Below are 21,132 nucleotides of genomic sequence, written 5' to 3'. Positions count from 1 at the left end.
ACTGGAATTAAAATTTACTGTATCAGACAATTGCCCTAGAATTTATGCCATTAAATTATGCTGTTTAAAATACAGATTACTTTTATCAACTACAATGTTGTAAGAATTCAATAACAGAAACAATGAAAAATGGCTTAAAGAAAAAATACATCGATCAACTGAAAATATTTTTTCTAATTAATTTGTTTTTATTGTTTTTCTTTGGGGTTTACCAGGGTTTATGCCTATCTCTGGGCTCAGGTATAATTCCTAGAGACCCTTGAGAGACCATATGTGATGCATGGGAAATACACCTTGGTTGATAACAAACAAGGCAATGTCCTTACTCTTTATATTATCTCTCTAGTTCTAGAAAGATTTTCAGGTCACATTTTTATGATCTGCTACTGTGTTAAGAAATAGAAATACACATTATTATCTATGCAGAAATAACTGAAGATATAAACTCTAAAGAAAGATTTATAGGATAGGCCAAGGTGATACAAAGGTATTACTACTAAGGTGATGCTACTTTGGATTGGCAGTTTTGGAAGCCCCCGTACCACCTGGTGATGTTTCAAGTTCACCAGGTGACACCTAGTGAGTTAGAGGGTTAGGCAATGCCAGCAATCCAACTTGACACCTCATACATGCAAGTTATGCATTTCAGGATGTTGAGTTCTGTCTCATGTATCTAATATTTTGATTCTAAAAAAGAAAATATTCTGCTATGTTTACCAAAGTCTTACTGATAGTGGCCCCACAGAAGATAGTCAACTGTATTAAAATATATATGCATTATATATAGCATATAAGTGCACATTATATGTTGACAATCTGATTGAATAATACTATGTGTTTTATCTACTCAATGTTAGAGAAAATACTATCAATCAGATAGTTAGAGATAAGAGGTTAGTTTGTGTTTCAAATTAGTGTCTTTCCAATTATTATTAAGCACTTAAAATGTAATAATTCATAAATTTTAAATTAAAAAATAAGCAGGATACAACTGGCTCTGTGATCAGGGATAATTCCTGGTGATGTTCAGGGCAATATATAAGATACAAGTGATTGAACCCAGGTTGGCCTGTGTAAGGCAAGGGTAATGATTGCTGTACTATCTCTCAAACCCCAAAATGTGATGAATATTTTTTCAAGTATGTATATCAGTCAGCAGAAAATCACTAATTGTAATGTGGAAAATGTTAGACTTTCAGAACAATATTAGACTTTCAGCAAAAAGTCAATGTTCAAATGAGTATTAAACTATTATACACAATGTTTAATACCTTGGACAAGTAGCTGATTATTTTTTGAGACCACTGTGATACAAGCCCTACATAGCTGTATTTCAGGCATACAGTGAAAGTGAATTAGGGCCTTTGCTACCACCGGTGTTGACCTCTCTCCACCAAAGTTTCTAGCGTGCTTCCCATAACTTCACCTTAGCTTCCTGGCTTACCAGTGTAACAGGTTGATTTTAAGTTTAGATTGTTATAAACTTCAGTCTTTTTATTCTATTGTCATTGACTTTGGTTTGGATATTTAGTTCTGATATTATTTTGTTGTTGTTGTTCTTTTTGTATTTTTGGGTCACACCCGGCAGCCCTCAGGGGTTACTCCTGGCTCTGCACTCAGAAATCACTCCTGGCAGGCATGGGGACCATATGGGATGCTTGGATGGAACCGGGGTCCATCAGGGGTTGGAAGCATGCATGGCAAATGCCCTACTGCTGTGCTATTGCTCTGGCCCCTGATCTTTTTTATTTCTCCACTAAAGCACCTGAGACCACTAAGTGACAGATTTTTATTAAAAAGTCAATATAAAAGATTAACCATTCTTGAAATCCATAGAAATTAAAAAAATAAACATATTAAGTCTCATAGAGGAAAAAGTAGGATAAAAAGAGCCCAAAAGAGCAGTAGGTCAGATCCATGGAATGAGTTATTGATGGTGTGTATTTGAGAAGCAGGGTAGCTCTCATTAGAAATAGTTTGGAGAAAAGTTCAGTAAGGCAGCCAGCCACTTAGTCAAGATATAGACCAGCAGTGATGAAGGAAGGAATCCTGGAACAGGCGTACAGTGAAACCTCCATTCTAGTATCCAATAGACCAGCTTTGGGAAATTGAACCTAGTATTGAATATCAACTTCTCTTGCTCAAAAGACCAGATCTTTGTCAACTTCAGTGTGAATATTTGAAATTCATGGCTACATATTTTACAAGCTTAAAGAAAATATTTTTTAATATGTGCGTATGTGTATGACAGGAGGTTAAGTTAGTGTAGAGGAGAGGGATGAAAAGAAAAAATGAGGAGAGAGAGAAGGATGAGAAGAGCTCTGTCTTTTTCAGTAGATCTGATCAGATGTGAAAATGAAGAAGAGAACATAAACTAAGTGGTTACTGTGATAAGTTACTATTTTGTTTTTAATCACAAATTAAAACATAATAGTCCCTAAAGGATTTTAAAATTAAGCATCCCTATAATTTTCCCCTCAGGAAAAACAATCTAACATTTTAAAAGAAATAGAAGCTGCTAAGAGCCAAACAACGCTCTTTCAAACAAAAATAAATCAACTGGACATGGAATTAGGAGAAATGAAAAAGGAAAGAAAAAGTTTAGATCTGTTAATTGGCAACTCAAAGTGAGTATTAAATTGAATGTAACACTAATGTTTAGTGCATCTTTAGAATATAGGATAAAATTTCCACATTTAAAAGTTAATCTGAAAATGATCTATTTTTAATCACTATTTTATTGTGAATTTAAGTGATATTCAAAATTTGGCTAAAATAATATTCCTGAGTTCTGCTTTTATTTTTATGTTAATTGCTAGAAATACTTTTTCTTTTCTAAGTATCAGAGACTTCCATTCCTTATAAAAATAATATTTTTCACTTCAGCAATTCTCACTGTTTTCTTTTTTTTTTTTTTTTTTAATTTTTTTTAATTTAAACACCTTGATTACATACAGGATTGTGTTTGGGTTTCAGTCATAAAAGGAACACCACCCATCACCAGTGCAACATTCCCATCACCCAAGTCCCAAATCACCCTCTCCTCCCCCCCCAACCCCCGCCTGTACCCCTAAACAGGCTCTACATTTCCCTCATACATTCTCAATATTAGGACAGTTCAATGTAGTTATTTCTCTAACTAAACTCATCACTCTTTGTGGTGAGCTTCCTAGGTGAGCTGGAACTTCCAGGCTCTTTTCTCTTTTGTTGTCTGAAAATTATTATTACAAGGGTTGTCTTTCATTTTTCTTAAAACACATAGTTGAGTGAGACCATTCTGCGTTTTTCTCTCTCTCTCTGACTTATTTCACTCAGCATAATAGATTCCATGTACATCCATGTATAGGAAAATTTCATGACTTCATCTCTCCTGACAGCTGCATAATATTCCATTGTGTATATGTACCACAGTTTCTTTAGCCATTCGTCTGTTGAAGGGGCATCTTGGTTGTTTCCAGAGTCTTGCTATGGTAAATAGAGCTGCAATGAATATAGGTGTAAGGAAGGGGTTTTTGTATTGTATTTTTTGTGTTCCTAGGGTATATTCCTAGGAGTGGTATAGCTGGATCGTATGGGAGCTCGATTTCCAGTTTTTTGGAGGAATCTCCATATCGCTTTCCATAAAGGTTGAACTAGACAGCATTCCCAATAGCAGTGGATAAGAATTCCTTTCTCTCCACATCCCCACCAACACTGTTTATTCTCATTCTTTGTGATTTGTGCCATTCTCTGAGGTGTGAGGTGGTATCTCATATCCCTGATGATTTGCATCTCCCTGATGATCAGTGATGTGGAACATTTTTTCATGTGTCTTTTGGCCATGCGTATTTCTTCTTTGTCAAAGTGTCTGTTCATTTCTTCTCCCCATTTTTTGATGGGGTTAGATGTTTTTTTTCTTGTAAAGTTCTGTCAGTGCCTTGTATATTTGGGAGATTAGCCCCTTATCTGATGGGTATTGGGTGAATAGTTTCTCCCACTCAGTGGGTGGCTCTTGTATCCTGGGCACTATTTCCTTGGAGGTGCAGAAGCTTCTCAGCTTAATATATTCCCATCTGTTAATCTCTGCTTTCACTTGCTTGGAGAGTGCAGTTTCCTCCTTGAAGATGCCTGTAATGTCCTGTAGTGTTTTGCCTATGTGCTGTTCTATATATCTTATGGTTTTGGGGCTGATATCGAGGTCTTTAATCCATTTGGATTTTACCTTCGTACATGATGTTAGCTGGGGGTCTAAGTTCAATTTTTTGCAAGTGGCTATCCAATTGTGCCAACACCACTTGTTGAAGAGGCTTTCCCTGCTCCATTTAGGATTTCCTGCTCCTTTATCAAAAATTAGATGGTTGTATCTCTGGGGAACATTTTCTGAGTATTCAAGCCTATTCCACTGATCTGAGGACCTGTCCTTATTCCAATACCATGCTGTTTTGATAATTGTTGCTTTGTAGTACAGTTTAAAGTTGGGAAAAGTAATTCCTCCCATATTCTTTTTCCCAATGATTGCTTTAGCTATTCGAGGGTGTTTATTGTTCCAAATGAATTTCAAAAGTGTCTGATCCACTTCTTTGAAGAATGTCATGGGTATCTTTAGAGGGATGGCATTAAATCTGTATAATGCCTTGGGGAGTATTGACATTTTGATGATGTTAATCCTGCCAATCCATGAACAGGGTATGTGTTTCCATTTCCGTGTGTCCTCTCTTATTTCTTGGAGCAGAGTTTTATAGTTTTCTTTGTATAGGTCCTTCACATATTTAGTCAAGTTGATTCCAAGATATTTGAGTTTGTGTGGTACTATTGTGAATGGGGTTGTTTTCTTAATGTCCATTTCATCCTTATTACTATTGGTATATAGAAAGGCCATTGATTTTTGTGTGTTAATTTTGTAGCCTGCCACCTTGCTATATGAGTCTATTGTTTCTAGAAGCTTTTTGATAGAGTCTTTAGGGTTTTCTAAAGTAGAGTATCATGTCATCTGCAAACAGTGAGAGCTTGACTTCTTCCTTTCCTATCTGGATTCCCTTGATATCCTTTTCTTGCCTAATCGCTATAGCAAGTACTTCCAGTGCTATGTTGAAAAGGAGTGGTGAGAGAGGACAGCCTTGTCTTGTGCCAGAATTTAGAGGAAAGGCTTCAGTTTTTCTCCATTGAGGATAATATTTGCCACTGGCTTGTGGTAGATGGCCTTCACTATATTGAGAAAGGTTCCCTCCATTCCCATCTTGCTGAGAGTTTTGATCAAGAATGGGTGTTGGACCTTATCAAATGCTTTCTCTGCATCTATTGATATGATCATGTGGTTTTTATTTTTCTTGTTATTGATGTTGTGTATTATGTTGATAGATTTACGGATGTTAAACCAGCCTTGCATTCCTGGGATGAAACCTACTTGATCGTAGTGGATGATCTTCTTAACGAGGCATTGAATCCTATTTGCCAGGATTTTGTTGAGGATCTTTGCATCTGCATTCATCAGTGATATTGGTCTGTAATTTTCTTTTTTTGGTAGCGTCTCTGTCTGGTTTAGGTATCAAGGTGATGTTGGCTTCATAAAAGCTATTTGGAATGTGTTTCTGTTTGTTCAATTTCATGAAAGAGTCTTGCCAAGATTGGCAGTAGGTCCTCTTGGAAAGTTTGATAGAATTCATTAGTGAATCCATCTGGACCTGGGCTTTTGTTTTTCGGCAGACATTTGATTACTGTTTTAATTTCATCAATGGTGATGGGGGTGTTTAGATAAGCTACATCCTCTTCCTTCAACCGTGGAAGATTATAAGAGTCCAAGAATTTATCCATTTCTTCCAGGTTCTCATTTTTAGTGGCGTAGAGTTTTTCAAAGTAGTTTCTGATTACCCTTTGAATCTCTGTCATATCAGTAGTGATCTCTCCTTTTTCATTCCTGATACGAGTTATCAAGTTTCTCTCTCTCTCTTTCTTTGTTAGGTTTTGCCAGTGGTCTATCAATCTTGTTTATTTTTTCAAAGAACCAACTTCTGCTTTCGTTGATCTTTCGGATTGTTTTTTGAGTTTCCACTTCGTTGATTTCTGCTCTCAGCTTTGTTATTTCCTTCTGTCTTCCTATTCTTGGGTCCTTTTGTTGAGCATTTTCTAGTTCTATTAGCTGTGTCATTAAGCTACTCAGGTAAGCTCCTTCTTCCTTCCTGATGTGTGCTTGCAAAGCTATAAATTTTCCTCTCAGTACTGCTTTTGCTGTGTCCCATAAGTTCTGAGAGTTTGTGTCTTTATTGTCATTTGTTTCCAGGAACCTTTTTATTTCCTCCTTGATTTCATCTAGGACCCACTGGTTATTGAGCATGAGGCTGTTTAACTTCCAGGTGTTAAAGTGTTTCTTCTGAGTCCCTTTGGAGTTCACAAATAATTTCAGAGCCTTGTGGTCAGCGAAGGTAGTCTGCAAAATTTCTATCCTCTTGATCTTATGGAGGTATGTTTTATGTGCCAGCATGTAGTCTATCCTGGAGAATGTCCCATGTACATTGGAGAAGAATGTGTATCCAGGTTTCTGGGGATGGAGTGTCCTATATATATCCACTAGGCCTCTTTCTTCCATTTCTCTCCTCAGGTCTAGTATATTCTTGTTGGGTTTCAGTCTGGTTGACCTGTCCAGTGTTGACAAAGCCGTGTTAAGGTCCCCCACAATTATTGTGTTGTTGTTGATATTATTTTTCAGATTTGTCAACAGTTGTATTAAATATTTTGCTGGCCCCTCATTCGGTGCATATATGTTTAGGAGAGTGAATTCTTCCTGCTCTACGTACCCCTTGATTAATATAAAATGTCCGTCTTTGTCCCTTACAACCTTCCTGAGTATAAAGTTTGCATTATCTGATATTAGTATGGCCACTCCAGCTTTTTTATGGGTGTTGTTTGCTTGGATAACTTTTCTCCAGCCTTTTATTTGAGTCTATGTTTGTTCTGACTATTCAGGTGCGTTTCTTGTAGGCAGCAGAAGGTTGGATTGAGTTTTTTGATCCATTTAGCCACTCTGTGTCTCTTAACTGGTGCATTTAGTCCATTGACGTTGAGAGAAAGAATTGTCCTGGGATTTAACGCCATCTTTATTTCAAAATTTGGTGTGTCTTTTGGGTAGTCTTGTCTTAGATTAGGTCTTTCAGTTTTTCTCTTAAGACTGGTTTTGTGTCTGTGAAGTTTCTGAGCTGTTTTTTTGTCTGTGAAACCATGTATTCTTCCATCAAACCGGAAAGTGAGTTTTGCTGGGTATAGTATTCTGGGTGAAGCATTCATTTCATTCAGTCTTGTCACAATATCCCACCACTGCTTTCTGGCATTGAGCGTTTCTGGTGACAGGTCTGCTGTAAATCTCAGGGAAGCTTGCTTGAACATGATTTCCCCTTTTTGATCTTGCTCTTTTCAGAATTCTGTCTCTATCTGTGGGATTTGTCATTGTGACTAGGATGTGTCTTGGGGTGGTTTTTCTGGGGTCTCTTTTGGTTGGTACTCTTCGGGCATGCAGGATTTGATCACATATATTCTTTAGCTCTGGAAGTTTCTCTTTAATGATGTGCTTGACCATTGATTCTTCCTGGAAATTTTCTTCCTGGGTCTCTGGGACTCCAATGATTCTTAAGGTGTTTCTGTTGATCTTATCATAGACTTCTATTTTCGTCTGTTCCCATTCTTTGACTAATTTTTCCATTGTCTGCTCATTTGCTTTAAGTTTTTTGTCCAATCTCTCCTGCTGTATGGAATTGTTATGTATCTCATCTTCCACAGCACCAAGTCTATTCTCAGCTTCTGATACCCTGTCCCAGAGCTTATCCATTTTGTCATTCACTTCGTTTACTGACTTTTTCAGTCCTGTTAGTTGACATGTTATTTCAGTTTGGAGTTTTGTCATTTCTGCCTTCATATTTTCTTGGTTCTTATTAGTGTTCTGTTCAACTCGATCCATGGTTTCTTGGAGTCTGTTGAGCACCTTCCATATTGCTAGTCTAAAGTCCTTATCTGAGAGGTTGATTAGTTGTTCAGTCATTATCTGGTCCTCAGAATTGTCATCTTCATTCTCTATGTCTGATGCTGGCCTGCGTTGTTTCCCCATTGTCACACTTGTATTGTGGGTTTTTCTACGTGTTGTAGTGTATTCATTGTCTATATGATGTAGGCAGCACACTCCTCTGGCTCCTCCCTTTCTGGATGGGCTGACTTGCCTCTAAGGGAGGGGAGTCCTCCGTGGATGAAGCCTCACACTGGGTCAAATCTTAGGCCCGAGCATGCAACAGAGAAGACAGTCCAGAGAGAAATGTTTGCTTCTGTGATATAGCGCCGTTCTTAGTGTGATTTTTCCTTCTTGTTGCAATGGAGTTCTTTCCTTAGAAAGAGTGCAAGGCCGCGTAGCGAAGCAGAGCGGCCGTGCTCCTCTGAGCCTCTTTTTGCCCCACTCGCAAGAGTTTCACGCAAGAGGACAGTAGACAGACATAGACAGGTCACACTCACAGTCTTTCACAGCTGAGCCCCACTGGGCCGGTGTACTTTCGCGGATTTTCCCCGCCTGGTGTCACACACAGGGAGCCAGCTTTTGCAAAGGTTAGCCGGTTTTTATGCTCTCAATTCTCACTGTTTTCTACCCAAAATTTTAGAACGATAATTTTAAAGCAAGTCTTTAGAAGTAGATATTCTATAAAACTTTATTTATTTATACTGATTTTCTTCAGAAGTCCATAATTCAGTCTATTCATTAGTCTGAGGTGTACCTAATAAAGATTATTAAGACCTTTGCTTAGGGAAGGGAAGATTAAAAAATGACCTTTGCTTAAAGATTGATCATATTTCTAGATGTAGTATATTTAGAGGCCCTCATGTAGAACTTATATATTCTTCTCTTATTCATTGGCTTTTATTCACTTATTTTTTTAACATATTGAGACTAGTGCTTAGAGGACTACTGGAGAAATAAATATTGATCACATTTAGAACTGATAGTTCAGATGAAATATTGAGGACAAATGCAATATTTACAAAATGTGGGGGCATAAGAATTCATGAAAACAGTTATCACAGATTGATATAATATGCACAGACATATATAATATGCCATAAAGAAATCAGATCAATATACACAACAGATTTGTTTGGTTATTGTTACTTGAGTAAAATATAGTTTTATATAGATCGTATAGTTTTAGCTGAAAGAAAGTAAATATTATTCAGCATGCCACACAAGAAAAATATTTATATTAAAATATATTTATACACATTTTTATATATTTTACTATACTTGAGGTCTCAAATATATAAAAATGATTTCTATAACTCATACAAACTTACAAAGTTTATTCATAGACTGATGAAACTTACTTATTTTGTATTCTTGTTTTTTAAATATTTTTAATTATTCCATCTAGTTGCTAGATTATATTGCTTCTGCAATAAATGTGGTTCCCATGACCCAGGGAATGAAATTTTAATAGTGACAACACATAAATCCCATAGGAAAAGGAGAAATAAAACCTGATATTCTAATATTAATTAACAACTCTACAAATTAGCAGTGATGACGGACAATGCCAACTAATATTTAAAGTTCCATTGATATTTTGGTAGTTGTCATGGTTTGGTAACAGATTTCAAAACAGTGCTGAAGTGCATCTCTTAACATAGATTTAGCCAATTTTATCTAGAAGAAAGGTATTTTTTCTAGCTAAAGCTCCATTGTTTGAGTTATTAATAAGCCAGCGAGGTACTTAATAGATCAATATGTGCTCATCTTCTCAGTCAGCGTTAAAAATTTTAAATTATATAAAAAATGCTTCTAAGTGAATACTGAGAAAACAAGTTCAAGAAAATTAAATGATTGCTTTAAGATTGAACAGCCTTTTAATGGTAGCAGTAGCTCCAGTTTAGGTCCCTTCTGTTCCAAATTATGTGCTCTTTCAACTGTGCATATTGATTCTTCAAAGTATGATTGGAAAGAAAGATAATTGCAGATTAAATATATTAGGAATGAGCTACTGTTTTTTTAATAGATGACCATATTAAGTTAATTACTATTTGTTGATAGCCTATCATTAATTTAGTGCCAGGTGCTGGGTTACATCTTATTTTACCCAAAAACAAAGATCATCCCTGGTTTCTTTGTATGTTTGTTTACAACTTGGTTATACCCCCAAAAAGATCGTAAACCTTGTAAACTTGTAAACCTGGGTAGGTTTACTGCCCCACTCAGGGATAGTCCCTGTACTCAATAAAAACTGTAGTTCTGGCAGGCAGCAGGAGCTCCATACTAGGTAGAAGACTGCCAGACTATACATGTTTCACCCTCAGCCTGATTTGAATTATTTCATGTGCGACCTTGATTTAGAGATATTCACTTGGGCTTGGAGATACAGCGTGCAAGGTTATTTTACAGCCAGGTATCAATAAAAGAGAAACAAATTGATAAATATACTCTTATTTGATGACCTTTACAAAAACTATTGCATATAAAAATATATATGAAATATATTAAAACATATATCAACTAAAGAAGTCCTTAATTTTTGTAACCTTTAAAATATTTTTTGTTTTGTTTTGAGCCACACCTAGCAATGTTCAAAGCTTTCTCCTGGCTCTGCTTAAGGATTATTTCTGGCAGACTCAGAGGACCATGTAGGTTTCCAGCATTCAACCCCAGGTTGACTGAGTGCAAGGCAAGCACCATACCTGCTATATTATCTATTTGACCCCTGTAGCTTTCTTTAAAAAAATACTTTTATAAAAATAAAAATAATTTTTTTTCCTATACTTGGCAGTGATAGGTGATGTGGTGCTAGTTATTAAACCCCAGGACCTCACACCTGCAAGGATGGTGCTTTATAGCTTTGCCACATTCTGGATACAACTTTTTATTAACTATAAAGTCAAAGAATCCTACCTCAAACATATAGAATTATAGTGGTTTTTTTTTTCTTTTTATCACTCAGAGTAAAAAACATTGCTTAGATATAATATATACAATAGGCATATTTACCACTAATAAGAGGATTTTAAGTATAACTCAAACTCAAAATATGTATAGAACAAAGTATATATTTAAATTATTAAAGTGATGATCTCTGGAAGAAAATATAAAAGGCTTTGGTTTTGGTTACTTGAGATTATTTGCTTACATGTATATTATATTGCAATTTAGGTTTCTTATTTGTATTTTATTAAAGGAATTGTGCTCTTATAAGATTAGTCTTATGTTTAATGAGATATTACATTAAAACTTACCTGGATATTTTATTCATTTAATTTTTGGTTTTTAGGCCATAACCAGTGGTGCTCAGAACTGACTTCTGGTTCTACACTAAGGCATTCCCCCTAACTTGCTCAGGGAATGACAGTGTCAGTGATCAAGACTGAGTTAGCTGTTTGCAAAACAATAGCTTCACCTGCTCAACTACCACTCTGCTCTCTGCTGATATTTTAGTTCCTCAAAAATTGTAGTGTATTAACCATTATAGACATCTGAGTGTCTTAATTTCCACACCAATAGACATAAAATGTGGATGTGTAAAGTACGACTGCTGAATTTTTGCAGTCCTGCATTTTTTTGGATCTTAGGTTGCCCATCAACTTTGATAATTCTTTATAAATAATATTTATTTTGAGTAAAATTTTCTTCTTATTTGGGGAGGGGATTGGGTCACACTTGGCGGCGCGCTCAGGGGTTATTCCTGGCTCTACACCCAGAAACTGCTCCTGGCAGGTTCGGGGGACCATACGGGATGCTGGGATTGGAACCACTGTCCGTCCTGGATAGGCTGCGTGCAAGGCAAACGTCCTACTTCTGTGTTATCTCTCCGGCCCCATATTTTGGTAAAATTTTCTTAATCTGTACCTTATACAGCTACTGATTTTCACCATAAAAATGATTTTCACGGGGCCGGGTGGTGGCGCTAAAGGTAAGGTGCCTGCCTTGCCTGCGCTAGCCTTGGACGGACCGCGGTTCGATCCCCTGGTGTCCCATATGGTCCCCCAAGCCAGGAGCAACTTCTGAGCACATAGCCAGGAGTAACCCCTGAGCGTTACCGGGTGTGGCCCAAAAACCAAAAACAAAACAAACAAAAAAAAATGATTTTCACAATTAAAATTTTCTTAACCTAGTACTTTATATAAATACTAATTTTACTTCTGTACCAGGAGATATTTTGTGGCAAATGTCAGTATATGCAAAGAGTCACATGCACACATATACTCACACACAAGCTTAAACAATGACATGTGTCATATTTAGTAGGAGGTTCATGCCAAGGGCACAGGATTGGTTGACTCAGTATATGAACACAGTATAATTTTTCTTCCCCTACTTAATAACTGTTGCTAAATTGAAAACTTGCTTTCCTGTTCAAAGTTGATGGGTACATGGGGTCCGAGAGATAGTACAGCAGTAGGGCATATTTGCCTTGGATGCAGCCAATCCAAGACAAAAGGTGGTTTGAATTCCGGCATCCCATATGGTTCCCTGTGCCTGCCAGGAGTGATTTCTTAGCACAGAACAAGGAGTAGTCCCTGAATGCTGCTAGGCGTGACCCCCCAAAAAAACTAAACAAAAACAAACAAACAAAAAAAGCAAAGTTGGGTGGGTACAGAATAAGTTCTTTGTCCTCTATCCTAATGGAATGCCTTAATCTACATACTCACTTAAGTATAATCAATCACATTCTTATCAACTTTATTTAATCAAAATATATCATTGCACCATGATAATGATGACTTTTAGTTTTCAAATCTTCTATTCTAGCTTATTTTGACACTTTCCCACTATGAAAAAAACCAGTAACTTTTTCTCAGTATTGAAGACTTAAGAACTTGTACCCAAGATTCCTTGATTTTTGACAAGGCATACATACCTGGTGGAAACTGCTTTTGACTCAAGTTCTTTATGGTGGAAACTCACTTTTGACTCAAGTTTTTTATGCCAATGTTATTGACTCACCTCTGTCAAGTCTTACTCTTTCTGTCTAAGAAAAGTTACAGCACAGCTAAAATGAACAAGAAAAATATGTAAACCAGCTATCATGCTGGTCTTTAGATAGTTTTATGTGATGGCACGCTTCCAAGAATCTCATTTGGAGGGTCAGAGCAGTGGCGCAAGTGGTAGGGCATTTGCCTTGCATTTGGCTAACCTAGGACAGACCACAGTTCAATCCCCCCAGTGCTCATATGGTCCCCCAAGCCAGGAGCGATTTCTGAGGGCATAGCCAGGAGTAGCCCCTGAGTATCATTGGGTGTGGCCCAAAAAGAAAAAAAAATCTCATTTGGGAATTTATTCCTTATTGGAGAAGCAGGCAGAGAATGAGTTACATTTCTGACCCAGTTTTTATGCAATGTGAGAGCTGTAGCACCATTTGTTTCAAGAATAAAATCTAGACTCTACAATAGATGTACATGGAATCTATTATGTTGAGTGAAATAAGTCAGAGGGAGAGAGAGACACACACAGAATAGTCTCACTTATCTATGGATTTTAGGAAAAATAAAAGATATTATTGTAATAGCACCCAGAGATGAGGGCCAGAAGGACCAGATGAAGAGATGAAGCTCATTACAAAGAGTAGTTCTTACCTCTTCCCTAACTTCCTGTCTATCTCACCTGGAAGGTAAGACCCACCCACAGCTGGGAGGGGTCTGTGGCTGGTAATTAAGGGGTTGCCTGGGTGGGGGAGAGGCAGATGCAGCAAAGAGAGTTTGGACACAGGAAGGATGAATGCAGGGCTGCTGATGGAGGCTGCTTAATAAAGCTTAGCTTAAAACCCACATGTGTTGAATAGGGCCTTGTAGTAAAGCTGGTTGTTTCCTAAAGCCTGTGAAATTATTTAGCAGCTGCTACCCTGAAACCTTCTGACCCACCAGAGCCAAAAAGGCTTCATCATCACCCTCAACAATAGGACTTTATAATTAATAATTAATACAAGTGGTGAGTGCAGTTAGAGAAATAACTATACTATATATACTATATATGATGGCCTATCTTGAATACAGGCAGGGAGAGGGGAAAGAGGGAGATGGGGGACATTGGTGGAGGGACTGCTGCACCTGGTGAAGGGGGTGTTATTTTTATGACTGAAACTCAAATGCAATCATGTTTGTAATCACGGTGTTTAAATAAAAATATTATAAAATGAATAAAATGTCTTGTTGAACTCCCAACAACCCACTCTTTGGATCTCTATAGAGAGCACCACATTTTTCCTTGCTATTCATTTACATTCCATTCTTCTGTTCTCTAATCTTACCTTTAGGTCCTGGATAACTTTCAGTTTCTTAAACAGACCATGTTTTAATAACAACTTTGTAAAACCTCCCACTCATTGGAAGAATCTCTATAGAAAAATCACTCTTCAGGTCTCAGGTCTCAGCCAAACAATCACTTCCCTCACAGAACTTGCCAAGTTCTATTCACTCAAATATATATTCTTGCTACAGACTCCCCAAAGCACCAAAATGTGCCCTAGTACAACTTCACTAAGAATTATTGAAATCTCTGGCAGAAATTCTGTTCTGTATGATATACTATCAGTTAAATGAGGGCAAATTTTGCCCCTTTGTTTTCCCACTGAATAGCAATATTCTTTACACTTAGTAAATGCTCTAGAATGATCTATTGATTAATTAAATGTATGGAGGAAATCCTGGAATTCCCTTTACAGCATTGTGGGAATCATTTGATAAGATTTAGGTTCTATTGTAAATGAATGAGTACAGAGCCTGTAGTTGTTCCCATGGCAGTATGCTTTAAGGACGGAGAAACCCTGTATTTCTTAGGCCAAGGGAATTCCAGTTCTAATTTTCCCCCAATATTCACTATGCCTATGCAAAAAAGGAAGAAGAAACATCACCTTTTTTAAGAAGTTGCTGGTCTGTTTTTGTTGTTTTTGTTTTTTGCCGTCACTGATGGATTTGGTTTTTATTTATTCTTTTTTTATTCTTTTTGTATTTTTGTTGTTACTCCCTTTTTGTTTTTGTTTTGTTTTGTTTCCCTTCCTTCTTCTAAATGGATATTTATGACACTTAGATAGATTCCTCCTAGTTTTTCTCTTTTTTGTTTGCCTTCCCCTGTCCCCATGGTACAAGAACCAGACAGTCATATGTTCATTTGGTGGAAATAAAAAATGATCAGACTTGAATACCACATCCAAAGTCAACTACAACAGAATTGATACCCAATCTACAACAAACTGTACAAGTGAGGAACAGTTCCATTAGCATTATGGGGGGCAAAGGAGGGAGATGTGGGATGCATGCTGAGAACAGGGATGGAGGGAGGACAACACTGGTGGTGGGAATGCCCCTCAATTCATGTCACTATTGTGCCTAAATTTACTGTAAATTGTACTTTTACCACAATATTATGTGCCTTAAATATTACTGTGAAAGATTTGTATTTTACTTTTACCACAATAAAATTTAAAAAAAAGATCAATAACTTACTAGTACCACAATAAAAATGTAAATAAAAGATCATTAACTTACTGTAGTGTAATCTAAACTAAGTGTTTTGAACCATTGTGAATCTACTGTCCTGATCTTTAAAATGTTGGTAATGACATACTCAGAAGGGGGGCAATACTCATTGAATAAATGTTATGTGCAAAGATTTATATGAGATATAGCATCTAGATTATTAACTCTTATTAATTTTGATGAGGGGCTTGAGCCTTGTACTCATAGCTTATTCCTGGCTAGTACTCAGAGGCCATACCTGGTGTGACTCAGTGGTGCCAGTGTCAAACCTGAGTTTGCCATATGCAAAGCAAGTGATCTACTGCTGTATTGTTTTTCTATCTCCAGTATCCTTTTCATTTGAAAAGAAATAGGTCTCAAAAAAGTGATCCTGCATTTACTTCAAATGAAATGTTTCTTAAAGACATTTATTTAACTGCTACAAAAAATGGACGAAACCAGGTCTTAGCTCAAAATTCCATAGTCACAAATGTTCGGCATTCTCTTATGATTTTTCTCTTTACCTTTCTTTCCCCTAAGTTTTCTTTCTATATGTGGTTTTACTTAATAAATTCTTTGGGCTTAAAAATAGAGGCCGGAGCGGTGGTGCAAGCAATAAAGTGTCTGCCTTGCCCACGCTAACCTAGGATGGACAGTGGTTCGATTCCCCAGCATCCCATATGGTCCCCCAAACCAAGAGCAATTTCTGTGCTCATAGCCAGGAGTAACCCCTGAGTATTATCAGGTGTGGGCCCAAAAACAAAAAACAAAAAAGATATATATCTATATATATATATATACATGTATATATAAAATTGAAATTAAAACTTCTATAAAAGAAATTTCAATTTGGAAATAAAGATTGGGGTGGGGATGGCAGCATATGGTCCACACCATCAGTGTCCACTCAGGAACTATTCCTTGTTCTGTTCGGGGTCATTTCTGATGATGCTGAGGATCAGACAAGTATTTGTCCTATGTAGAGCAAGTGCTTAACCTCAGCAAGGTCTCTTTGGTACTATTTCTCAAAAAGGAATTTTATTGGAATGACAGGAAAACTGATACATGCTACATAAATAACCAAGAGACTACTAAATTTCTCCAGACTTATGGCAGAAACAAACTATTCTTTTGACTCCTTTAGTTCTAAGATTGCTTCAGTAATGAGTAGGTATATTGAACATTTATTGTCCATGATGTCTATTTTTATAATTTGCCTTATGGTAAGGAAAAAATAAAAAGACTGAGCTTTTCAGTTTTTTCCTTATGACATACTTGTAAGCAATTGAGAGATTTCTAGCTTAGAGCACTCATTTTTTTTTTGCCATAAAAATATTGGACAATCTAAAGTAATGATAGGCTTTTTAGGATGATATTTATTTTTTTTATTTTTTTAAATAGAAAGTCTATATATAATAATTTCTTTTTTTATCTTGTGAATAGATTTATTATAACACTCAGAATACAGAAATATACTCCCACAAAAATATAGGCAAATAGTCCTTTCATTGAAATGATGATACCATTTGAATAGTCAATAATACTTGATACCGATATCAATTTCTTTCCAACATGAGATAAAAATATCAGAATTTGACAAATATTAACAAAGTGTGAAACAAATAGTGTAACATGAGTATTTTTAACATTCTTTTGACCACCGCAGGTAACAGGATGATATTTATAAATAAATAAATAAATAAAATGAATATATATTTTATATGTCATCCATGATGTCAGATCACCGGGTCATAGAGCGCTTACAAAAAAACCATTCTCAAGTAACTTTGGGTGAATAACTAAGTTTATTTTAGGTGGGAATGTAGTTTTTTGTTTTGTTTTGTTTTGTTTTTTTTTGGCTTTTTGGGTCACACCTGGCGGTGCTCAGGGGTTACTCCTGGCTGTGTGCTCAGAAATAGCTCCTGGCAGGCACAGGGGACCATATGGGACACCGGGATTTGCACCAAGGGAATGTAGTATTTATAATATGTCTCAGTCATTCAGGTTAGGGGAAAGTACGGTGTGAGTCCTTTTGTGTTTAGGGGATTAAGTCAGGGTGTGTACTCTGTGTTTAGGGAACTAGGGAAAGCAGTGTGTGGGCTCCAAGTGCTTAGCTTCACATATGACTATAGATAAGCATTATTTGGGGGGTCAGAGTGATAGCACAGTGATCGGGCATTTGCCTTACACATGGCCCACCCTGGACAGACCCAGTTTTATCCACAGTAACCCTAGTATCCCCAATGGCTCCCAGCCTGACAGGAGTGATTTCTTAACACAGAGCCAGGAGTAACACTGGGTGTGGCCAAAACAAACAAATAAACAAACAAACAAAAAGCATTATTTTGAGGTCACTAACAAAGTATTTAAAAAAATTTAACCAGTATGGCATATTTTTATTCTATTATAAATTATGGTTTAGAAAATAAAAATATGAATTAAATAGTGAAATGAATTAATTCATTAATTAATGAATAGTTAATTAATAATTAAATGAATTAAATATGAATTAAAATATTTTTTTCCTAGAGATGACCTTGAAACTACTAATTATAAAAAGGAACAAATACACTTTGTGTTCAAATACTTCTTAGATGAGAAAAAAAACTGTCAAAAGAGGTTACTTGAGGATGAACAGGGATTTAAGCAGACCTATTCAATGAGGATCAAAACTCTGGTAAATATTAAAGTGAGTACCAATTTTGAACTACTTAAGAGTGATGGAAATATAGTAAAATTAAATGAGCAACTAGTATGTCACTCATTTTCCATTTTGAGGTTGCAAATATGTTTGGGTTTAAAAAATTTTAATGAGTTATATAATTCACTTTTCTTCTCAGTTATTGTACAATTTATTATACTTTTTTATTTTCCAGGCATTCTCCTTTTGTTCATGTATTTTGTTTTATTTTTGGGTCTATTGGTGAAAAGTGTAGGAAACATTTATTCTAAAATTATTTCTAATTAGATATATCAAAAATTGCACTTTGGTTTTTAATAAAATAGAATGTTTAATGTCATTTTTGAAAAACTAAAATAATTTGTTTTCATTATTAGTTTAATTAATTTAATTAATAGTTATTAATAGCGCTTCTCTTTTAGAAAAATTTTGTGTTTTAATTGTACAGTCAACTTCCTAGTTAGAAATAAAATAATTTAAAATGTGGGCTGGAGAGATACCATGGAGGTAAGGCATTTGCCTTTCATACAGAAGGACGGTGGTTTGAATCCCGGCATCCCCTGTGCCTGCCAGGGGCAATTTCTGAGCATAGAGCCAGGAATATTGCCTGAGTGCTGTCAGGTGTGACCCAAAAACCAAAAAAAAAAAAAAGAAGAAGAAGAAGAAATAAAATCATTTAAAATGTATTCCTCATTTGATATGGTATGATAGTCACATATACCAAATTTTAATATTGAATATGACTAAATATAAAATTTAGTTTTGATTACTTCATGTTTTATACACTGATACACTGTAATATTTTATTTAAGTTTTATAACAAACATAATTTCATTATATTAAAAATTCTCCTTTTAGTTACAGTTCAAAATTCTAAAAATTCCAGACTTCTACCATAATTTGTCAAAATAATTTCTTGTGAATATTTAAAAAATGAATCTAATGCTAGTGTTAGATGATTTCAAACATATTTAGTCAATTATGTAATATATTTAATATATTCAGCCACTTTCTTATCCGTATATATTTTTCAAAAGCATTGTTAATATAGCCAACAAAATTATTTAAAACAAATATGCATCAAATAAACATGAGTGAATGAACATTACTGTAATATATCATGTAAAAATGATTAATATAAATAACACTCAAATAGTAGCACAAGTAACATTCTTCCATTTTAAATGTGGCTATTTTAAATGGAAAAGTGTAGGGTTTGGGTTTGTTTGGTTTCTTTAGGCCAAAAAATATGAAAATAATTGGTGCCATCTAGTGGCAATAGATGACGCCTTCTCAGAATAGTTCATGGAACTTTGATGGTCAAATATTGCACAAGAATTAGAAAAATTTAGACTCAAATAAAACCAATGAATAAGAAAATTGATGTAATGTACTGCCTTGTTTAAGTCACTGATTATACTTTATATCACAGCAGTGCAATTAGTTGTTTGAATCTATGTTTTCCCAACATACTGGTACTAACAATGCAGTGGGATTCCAATAATCATTTATTGTCTGGACATCAGTAACTAGTTAAATGACAAAATATGGCTAGCCAGATATATATGAAGAAAAAAGTTGCTCAACTAGCTTCTAAGTAATTAAGACATATATCTTTTTAACCAAATATCTGTCTCTGCAGTCTGACCAGGAAGTGTCCCTGCATCCAGTCACATGAACTTGTCCTAAGGCCCATTTGTTTCTTAGCATCGATCTCTAGGTCAGCATGGTTTGTTCACCTGTTTGTTTTTGTCTACTTCCTACTTTAAAAATATATTCACTACTAGAACTGAAGGTTTTCTGTTAATCTCTGTATTCAAAAATCTAGGAAAGCACTCAATAAATATTCATTGTTGACTAAATGCATAAAAAATGTTTTTGTTTTTTCTATCTTGTTTTTGCTATCTACAATATAAACTGGAACTTCTCAGAGATACTTACTTTTCGTATTGCACTAGCCTACTTTAGTGAATATTTCTACTTTGAAGGCCAGTCTCTCCCTCTCCCTCTTCCTTTCCTGCTGCTGTTTCTCTCTCTCTCTCTCTCTCTCTCTCTCTCTCTCTCTCTCTCTCTCTCTCTCTCTCTCTCTCTCTCTCTCTCTCTCTCCTCTCTCCTCTCTCACTCTCTCTCTCTCTCTCTCACAGACACACACACACACCAATCCTTACTAGAGTATTCCCTATCTTTAATTTAGAATATAATATGGAATAACATTATTGTGAACAGCATAGCAGTTTGGCAGACAACATAACAATTGAGTTTGAGAAGAGACAATCTCCTAATACTTTGTAGAATTTCTTTTCTTTTGTTCATATTTTCTGCTTTCCTGACTTACTTTGCCCCAATAATAGCAAATTATACAATAAAGTTTTCTTGACTTCTTTTTGTATGTTTTGTTTTTGGTTTTGGGTCACACCCAGCAGTGCTCAGGGGTACTCCTGGCTCTATGCCCAGAAATCGCTCCTGGCAGGCTCAGGAGGACTATATGGGATGCCAGGATTCGAGCCACTGTCCTACTACATGCAAGGCAAATGCCTTACCTCCATGCTATCTCTCTGGCCCTGTTTTCTTGACTTCTTAAAGGAAAATTTATTCATGGCCTCATTGTCTAGCCAGGAACTAAAATCATAAAAATAATTAACCTATGTGTGACTGAGATATTAATATGAAGACTTATGTTTTTAAAAATGTTATTTTATAAACCACTCACCATGTTTTTATTAATATAACTACTTTATGAAGACGCCTATTTTTTTTGGTGGGGTCACACCCGGCAGTGCTCAGGGTTACTCCTGGCTCAATGCTCAGAAATCACTCCCGGAAGGCTTGCGGGACCACCATATGGGATGCTGAGATTCAAATCACCATCATTTTGCATGCAAGGCAAACACCCTACCTCCATGCTATCTCTCCAGCTCCAAAGACCACTATATTTAAGGCATTTATTATATATCATCAAAATCCTAAAATCAGTTTCTATAATGCAAGATAGGAGATATGGAAAACATTTGAAT

The 21,132-nt window shown here is 35.9% G+C and overlaps 1 protein-coding gene across 1 annotated transcript in view; it reads left to right on the top strand.

Moving 5' to 3' along the window:
* The window catches only part of CCDC178 (coiled-coil domain containing 178), a 323,190-nt gene that overhangs the window by 69,467 nt on the left and 232,591 nt on the right, over positions 1-21,132 (top strand). The window contains exons 13-14 of the mRNA XM_049770918.1: positions 2,482-2,627; positions 17,968-18,127. Of these exons, the coding sequence (XP_049626875.1) occupies positions 2,482-2,627; positions 17,968-18,127 (306 nt within the window). The remainder of the gene's footprint in view (positions 1-2,481; positions 2,628-17,967; positions 18,128-21,132) is intronic.

The sequence above is a fragment of the Suncus etruscus genome, chromosome 3, assembly GCF_024139225.1.
Source record: "Suncus etruscus isolate mSunEtr1 chromosome 3, mSunEtr1.pri.cur, whole genome shotgun sequence".
Taxonomy (NCBI): domain Eukaryota; kingdom Metazoa; phylum Chordata; class Mammalia; order Eulipotyphla; family Soricidae; genus Suncus; species Suncus etruscus.
The sequence above is the reverse complement of the archived record's forward strand: the minus strand, read 5'-3'. Positions and strand labels throughout refer to the sequence as shown.